The following is an 8,857-nucleotide window of genomic DNA, read 5'->3' as shown; positions in this document are numbered from 1 at the left end:
ATATATATATATATATATATATAACAAACTAAAAACCTAACTAAAAAGTTGCCACTGTAACCAGAGCTGAGTTCCAGTCAATGACAGCAGACAGACTTCAGCCAATAACAGGCAGCCAACTGTTCAAATCACCTTCAAATAAGGCAAATATTGAGTTATAACCCTACCCAGCTGTCTGTATCTCACTTCCCTTTTCCGAATGTCATTTCCTCTTCTCTGGCTATAAATATAACCTGCACGTGTGGTGGGGCAGAACTCTGTGAACCATTTTTTGGTCTGGACTGCTGCCAGATTCTATAATCACAAAAGCCTATTAAGATCTACAAAACTAAATGAGTTGTAATGTTGTCTTTTAACATGACCTAACTGGAATAGAGAAACTCTCGTATCTTTCATTCGCAGTCTTCAAAATACTTTTAATTATTCACAAAGCTTCAATGGCCAAAACATAAATACGAATTAGGAAGATATGTGATTGAGAAAAGTGAAAGAAGAGAAAAAAGAGGCCAGGCAACGTGGCTCAGGCCCATCATCCCAGCACTTTGGGAGGCTGAGACAGGATTGCCTGAGCCCAGGAGTTTGAGGTTACAGTGTGCTGACCATGCCACTGCACTCCAGCTTGGGTGGCGAAGCAGGATTCTGTCTCTTGAAAATAAAATGAAAATTTTGTTTTAAAAAGAGGAGAAAAAAGATAATCTACTATGAAATTCAAACATCAAATATACCCACACTAAAATGCATTTCATTCAGTTATAAAAATAAGAGTATTAGTGACATTGAGCTAAAAGTAGCTTTAGAAATATTACAGGAGATTAAAAGGCTCACATAGAGATGACTGGAGGGTAAGGGCACAGGCAAGGGCTAGAAAAAGCTGGGAGACATTTCTCCCAGCACGTAAAAAAGCCACACAGTGAAACAACCCTTTTCTCCCACAGATTTCTCCTTTCCTACTCACACCTGGCTCCCGAGAGTCCAGTGCAGCCACACCTAAGGGAACATGGTTGAAGGTCCTTTCTCTACCTGCATAAGGTGTAATGACGGTGTAAGGGGTAATGACCATATCTGCCAGTAGCCATTTCTTACCAACGTGGCCAACTCTCAAGCTTAGAACCTTTTCCCCATAAACAATTACCATTTTCTCTCTTCAAAGAATTCACTCCTGAAAATGTGTGATGCCATCTTTTATAAACACTGGCAAATAAGTTACAGCAGACTCTGTGGACCCCATTTTAATAACCACAAGGAGAAACTTACAGAAAGCACAATCAGGCCAGGTACGTGGCTCAAACCTGTAATCCCAGCACTTTGGGAGGCTGAAAGTGAAAGAATCACTTGAGCCCAGAAGTGCAAGACTAGCAAGGCAAACAAATTTTTGTAGAGATGGGGCCTCTACAAAAAATTTAAAAATTAGACAGGAGTGGTGGTGCATGCCTGTAGCCCAACTACTCAAGAGGCTGTTAGGAGAATCACTTGAGCCTGGGAGGTGGAGGCTGCAATGAGCTATGATCATACCACTGCAATCCAGCCTTGGCAATAGAGCAAGTCAGAAAGAAAAAAAAAAAAAAAAAGGAAGGAAGGAAGGAAGGACGAAGGAAGGAAGGGAGGGAGAGAGGGAGGAATGAGAGGAGACGAGAGGAGAGGAGGGAAAGGAAGGGAAGGAAGGAAAAGAAAGGTAGGGTAATCAATCAAATAATCAACAGTCATTTATTAACTCTCTACATTGCACAGGACATTGTGCCAAGTCCTTCATGTGAATAGATCCTTACACTGCTTGTATGGGTGGAAAAAAATATACAGAACTAATTGGTACAATACAGATACAGAATACACTCAGGATGATGAGGCAAAAGTATGGCCATTTGTTAAGAGTAAGATTAAAGCTTGGCCAGGTGCAGTGGCTCAGCCCTGTAATCCCAGAACTTTGGAGGCTGAGGTGGACAGATCATCTGAGGAGTCTGAGACTAGCCTGGTCAACATGGGGAAACGCCACCTCTACTAAAAATATAAAAATGAGCCAGGCGTGGTGGCACGGGCCTGTAATCCCAGCTACTCGGGAGGCTGAGGCAGGGGGATCACTTGAACCTGGGAGGTGGAGGTTGCAGTGAGCCTAGATCATGCCACTGCACTCCAGCTTGTGTAACAGAGTGAGACTCCATCTCAAAAAAAAAAAAAACAACAGTAATATTTAGGCCAGGCGCAGTGGCTCATGCCTATAATCCCAACACTTTGGGAGGCTGAGGCAGGTGGATCATCTGAGGTCAGGAGTTCGAGACCAGCCTGGCCAACATGGTGAAACCCCGTCTCTACTAAAATACAAAAATTAGCTGGGCATGGTGATATACGCTTATAGTCCCAGCTACTCGGGAAGCTGAGGCAGGAGAATCGCTTGAACCCGGGAGGTGAAGGTTGCGGTGAGCCAAGATCATGCCACTTCACTCCAGCCTGGCAACAGAGCAAGACTCTGTCTCAAAAAAGTAAATAAAAATTAAAATAATTAATAAATAAAAATAATAAAACTTTAAATATTTTCTTTGACATGAAAATACCTAATATCTGAATTTTTTTAAAGTCTTCTGAATACCATATTATCTCATATGAAAACAACTCATTAAAAATGTTTTACAGAGCACAAGGGCCCCTTGTCATTTTCATGTGCCTTGTTTATAAGGAGTACACTTTGAGGATTTCAAACAAATGCTGTAAAAAGCACATGCCTGTCTCAAATCTAATATCACCTGGATGTAAACCCTCTTTTAACTAAACTCAACTCCTTTCTTAGAAATATGTAAACCAAAATATCTATTTTATTCACTTTTGCCAAATTTAATGACTCATGTATAGGGTGTTAGAATGTTTCTGTGAGGTTGTTTTTTGTGTGTTTTTTGGGGTTTTTTTTGAGACAGGGTCTCCCTCTGTTGCCCAGGCTGGAGCACAGTGGCAGGATCTTTGGCTCACTACAGCCTCAACCTCCCCAGGGTCAAGTGATCCTCCTACCTCAGCCTCCCAAGTAGCTGGGACTACAGACATACACCACCATGTCTGGCTAATTTTTGGTATTTTTTGTTAGAAACGGAGTTTCACTATGTTGCCCAGGCTGGTCTCAAAATCCTGGGCTTAAGTGATCCGCCTGCCTCGGCTTCCTAAAGTGCTGAGATTATAGGTGTGAGCCACGGTGCCCAGGTGGGTGTTTCATAATATAAGGAAAGGTAAGACAAATCTGGATACTTAAGCCCTAAAACAAAATGACCTCCAAGACCAAATTATATAATTATATAATATATAACAATCTTATACATAAGTGTTATAACTATATAATATATAATAGCCTTATATATCTATAACTATATAATATATAATAATCTCATATATTTATATATAACTATATAGCATATAATCTCATATATAAGATTTATATATAACTATATAATAATCTTATATATAAAAAATTTATATATAACTAATGATCTTATATATAAGATTTATATATACAACTATATAATATATAATAATCTTATATACAAGATTTATATATAACTATATTATATATAATAATCACATATAACATTAATATACAAATAATATATAATAATCTTACATATAAGATTTATATATAACTATATATGATTTTCATATAATTTATATAATACAACACATATGTTATATAAGATTTATATATAATTTGATCTTGATAGTGATTTGATTATATATGGTATATACAGTATACATAATATAAATATCAAGTAATTTTTAATTTTTTTAATTTTATATTTACATGTTAATTTTTAAAACAAAATTAATATAGTAAATCTATATTATAAAATGTTATGTAAATAAGTACACAAATCACATATAAACTTATATAAATGGTAATCACACATTTAATTTTAATTAACATTTATACCATGAATATAAAAAACATAATGGAACTAAAAACATTAGATCAATAAATTAAAGGCTCTGTTTGCTACAATACAACACTTACTGAATCTGTAAGACCCAGGCCAACAAACATATTTCAGTTTGGGGCAAGCATGGACAAATAAATATAGATACACAGAAAGGTGTGGAATGGTGGAATTTTTCTGAAACTTCTGGCACATATGGACTCTAGCAATTCCCTAGGGTCTTACCTATGAGAACAAAAGGAGGAGGTGCCCGCTCCCTGCCAAGGTGCCTCCTCCCACCTGGCCTCCACATGGAAACTGCTCCAAACTCCACCAGCTTCACAGCTGAATTTTCAGTATTACAAAATCCTATTAGACCTGATGACAGGTTGTTGGACTAAATCATTTTAATTAATCACATTCTCTATACATCTTTTCCAACCTGTCCATAACCATTCTTGCCATTTTATAAAACACTTATTCCCTTAGATATTTTCAGAGATCACTTTGCTGTTTCAAAGGGTAGAGATGCCTTCATTTTAGGCAGTTTTACTTTTAATTAGCTATTCAGAAGGCAACTCCTTTACAGTCCAAACCCCTGTCTGCTCTTTCCCCAAAGCCTTCTAAGATATCCTCTTGGGAGGCAGGTGGCCCAGATCCATGCCACCTCACCAACATTATTTCCATTCTATCAACCATGCCTCAGGACTTGACGTGGGATGGGAAAAGGGTTATATGGTATTCCACAATTTTGGAATCAATGAAAAACATTTCCAAAAGTCTTGACTTACGTTTCTTCTATCAGAAAGGCAAAAAGAGATGGAGACAATGGGAGGCGAAGACCGTGCTGATGATTGGGCCTCACAAGACAAGCAATTGCATCCAGGTCCACTGTGGGACTGTTAGATGCATGGCATTCTGTTAAGTGCTGTTTCTCAGCCCTCATCCCCAAAAAAAGAGAAAAGGAAGAGGAAAAATGAAAACCATTTATCCCCTGTACTCCCCCTAACACCAGTCATTTAAACAGGGCCCAGTGCATCACTCATCAGGCTATTCAGGGCACTTGAGTTCTGCCTGAACTGGGAGTCTCCAGAAAAGGGTTTTAGGATCAAGGCTAGAGGAGGGAAGAGGGGAGTGAGCATGTGAGCTCACCTGGTCAGCACTGTCATCTTGCTGCACCTCAATGCCCTCACTCTAGCATGGGGCCCCTCTCCTCCAAAGTCCTCCCCCTTGGGAGGTCCCTGATCAAGGAGCCCCTCTGAGTCTGCAAAGTACAGCTCCTCACAATGCCTGTTGAGCTGACCCCCAGGAACACAGCATCAGCTCTCAGAAGAGTCCTTCCCTTTATGGCCCAGAGGGAGGCATGTGCACAGCATCCCATCAGTTCTCATCACGGACACACTCCTACTCTTCGCCTCTCCCCCTCTGCCCCTTCTCCACCCTCCAGGGTGCCATGGCCCATGCTGGCCCCCAGGCTGCACTGTCTGTCCTGGGTAGTGGATCTACAAGATCTGGGGGTACTTGGGGTGTGTGTCATTGTTTGGAGCCTTTGGGACCTCAGCGATGAGTCAGAGAGCTCTGTTTCCCTATCCTACTACATTTACTTATAAGAAAGTATTGTTCTCTGTCCTAAAGTCACCCAGACACTGTTAGCTACTAGACTGTATCAGAGTGATGTGACAGCAGTGCCTCTTAATGCCACTCACTTGGCACCTCTCATTTATTGTCTTGTACAGTTAGGGGACTTTCCAACTAAGATCACTGTACTATAGTATAAAGCATGCTGGATTTGAGTCACAGACAACCTGTGTTTCTGTCCTAGCTTAGAAGGCTGCTGTCTGAGCAAGGGCTCTGATCTCCAATTTCCTCGTCTGCAAACCGAATGTAACAATGCCTTCCTCATGGGTTTTGGTGGGAACTGAAGAAGATGATGTATGGAAAAGCATTTTGTGACATGAGCTGAAAACCTGCACTGTCAGGCACCACACAGCACACCACCATCCCCGTACATTGTCACACAGGTCATCCACGTAGGTATTTGGATGGCTATTTTATAACAATGCTGAGGCTCCAATAAATTAATGAATTTTCCAAGACTCAGACTGATCTAATTCAAGGGTAATATTTTTCCTGTGATATTGACATTGTCAGTCATGATGGAGAAAGGACTGAGAAACCCAAGAGCCACCATGAGGGTCTGTCCTTAAAGACTGGTTCCAGGGACTGTGCATCTTGGAGACAGCAGGGACTGTCCTCTCTCCCTTTGTCCCCTGTGCCCCACTGTGGCCTTCTGGAGGAGAGGGGAGTCCTAGAAGAAGTCACACACCCTCTCCTGCTCCCCAGGGTCTCTTAACCCAAATCCATCCAGAACGTGGGTAAAATGTGCCACAGCTCTTTAGAGTCAACTATTAAAATCAAGACATAATACACAGCTACGTGTATTTAATCCCACATAAGGAGATTGCAATTTGCTTTTCCTTTCTCATTTATTTCATTCATCCAGCAGAAGTCAGAATGCTCTTACTGATGAGGTGTCAGGCAAGAATCCATTTTTTAAATGTAGAGGCTGAAAAAATAAGTAGGAAAGGCTTGGCAGACCGACTGTCACATAGTAGCATGGACACAAGAAGCCACTCTGGGGTTTTCCTGCCAAGAAGCTTTTGAGTGAAATTCCCCTACCCATGAAAAATCATTAGCACTGATACCATAGGGATAATTCTCATTTTAAGGCTAAGGCAGAAATTCTCCCATTTATGTGGTTCTGGAAAATTCTTCTTATATATCATAGACCCTGATCTACTAAATAATATTAGCTAATAATTATAGTAATAATTATAACTGAAATCCTAATTAATATTCATTAATAGTAACTAATAACAATTATAGTAGCAATTAATATTAACTAATAGTGGCCAGTAAGTATAAAGAACATTCACTAATCAATGGAACATTTCTTGAGTGCTGATAAGCACTCGACACCATGTGGGGCACCCGAGCACGTCATTCCATCAGTCCTCATGACAACACTATGAGGTAGGCACTATTCTTATCCTCATTTTACAGACAAGGAAATTGAGGCTTAACAAGGTGAAATAACTCTCCCAAGGTCACACAGTTACAAGCATCATTGAAACATTTGCTTAGGGAACCAAAATTAACCTGGCTTTTCCAAGACCCTGGGATGAACGTTGCCTCTCCAGGTCATCTGAAGCTAACTAAATTATGGACCCAAACTTCAAGAACACAAGACATCAAATAAACCTGAAAAATACATTCAAATATTCATTGTCCCTGAAGAATACATAGACCAGGCCTATACACTGTACAGAGGATTGGCAGGTAAGACGTAAAGTTTTCAGCCATGAGCACCAACAATATATTTAAAGCCCACCAAAGCCATATCCGCCCTCTGCAAAAAAAATATTTTTTATCCAAATAGTCAAAAAATGTACTCCTTCCAGATCAACTGAAAGTTTCCGCAGTCATCAACAGCCACAAAAGATTTTGCAGAGTTTCACATTTGGATTTTGTCCTCATCTTTTTCAGTTAACTTGTTCTGGAGATCAGTAAAATAATCGCTGACCAGTTGTGCTTAGCAGAAAGGACGGCCCAGCTATTTTCTCTTGTGTTCTTCTCACCCTTTCTGGAAATCTCATGAACTTTCGGGGCTGGGAGTGGTGGCACTCAGCGGCTGTCATTGGGGCTGTCACCCCAGCCAAAGGCTTACTCTGGGTATCGTCTCTGGCTGCTGAAATCTGAACTGAAACCTGAGATCCCCCAGAAACTAGATATAAAAGGAAACAGCCGCTTTGCTGGTCTCTAACTCTTGGGATTAATAAAACTTTTTTCTCTCCACAGCCTTCCTAATTTCTGCTAAAATGCTGGTCAAAATATTAGTCCCAGACAGACAGACACTACAGGTTCAAGCCTACAATCAAAGTCTGATCCATTTCCAAGAAGAAATGTGTCACTTCATCACCCCTATTTCTTATGGCAGGTCTAGCCTGCACAGAATGAAGGCCAGAATTGAAGAGGTGGATGGTCATAAGAAAATTAGACAAAGCACTATTATGGAGGTCAGCTTTTAGCTCCTATTTTGGGGCCGTCTGAATGCCTGGAGTGTTTATAACTGTGGCCTTAGAGACGCCTGCTCTGGTCACTGTGACATCACTTTCCTCAAACAATATATTACACATGCTAACTTCACACTTTCGGTATGATTACATCATTACACGGCATATACAAGTGATTACACCCCAGAGTCATTTTAGCAATCTGGTTCATCATCCGCTCCAAATAGTGTTACATAAAGTGTCATTTATTTGCAATTTTAAATTAGTTTAAGCCTTGTAGAATGAATGGCAGAAACACACATTAAAAAGTCCCTGATTCTATAATATTCACACAAATCACATATTAAAAACTCTAGCGTCAAGCACACCTCCTTCCTCGAATCCCTTTCCACACCCAACCATCCAGATTACACCTTTTCCATGCTTTTTCAACACTATGAAATCAAATGCAGAAAGCAAAGGGTGCACATACTAATTGCAGAGCCACAGCTGACTACACGCGAAAAAGAAAATGAAGGCCAACACTGGCCATACTTCCAAACCTGAGTTATTCAGAAAAGAGTATAGGAAGAAAGAGTCCACCAGACACCTACCGCTATGGACCCAGAAGATGTAGCAACAAACACTTTGATAACCATTTCGACAGTTGGAAAGAGGACTCCCCCCAACACACCCCTGTTAGGGAATGCGCCGCTAGACAAATCCTGACAGTGACACGGGCGAGCAAGTGCCAGGTCCGGGCTGGCGGCAGCCCAGGGCTCCACTGAGCTCCTGCCCTCCCACTCTAACTTAAGAGGCTCTGTGTCTCCAAGGAGCAGCAGAGGCATCTTGGGCTTCCCCCTCCATTGGCCCAGGAATATTTTGGGATCTGTCAGGAAAATATTTGATTGGTTGATAAAA

At 40.7% G+C, this 8,857-nt stretch overlaps 1 protein-coding gene across 2 annotated transcripts in view; it reads right to left on the bottom strand.

Annotated features, from left to right (window-relative positions):
* LOC108302589 (SH3 domain-binding glutamic acid-rich protein) overlaps positions 1 to 8,857 on the bottom strand; it is a 65,091-nt gene extending 56,234 nt beyond the window's left edge. For both annotated transcript variants that reach the window (XM_017526272.1, XM_017526273.1), the window contains exon 1: positions 8,551 to 8,857. In XM_017526272.1, the coding sequence (XP_017381761.1) occupies positions 8,551 to 8,784 (234 nt within the window). In that variant the 5' untranslated portion in view covers positions 8,785 to 8,857. The remainder of the gene's footprint in view (positions 1 to 8,550) is intronic.

This window comes from Cebus imitator, unplaced genomic scaffold, assembly GCF_001604975.1.
Source record: "Cebus imitator isolate Cc_AM_T3 unplaced genomic scaffold, Cebus_imitator-1.0 Scaffold41, whole genome shotgun sequence".
NCBI lineage: Eukaryota > Metazoa > Chordata > Mammalia > Primates > Cebidae > Cebus > Cebus imitator.
This window is presented reverse-complemented; position numbering and strand designations above follow the sequence as displayed.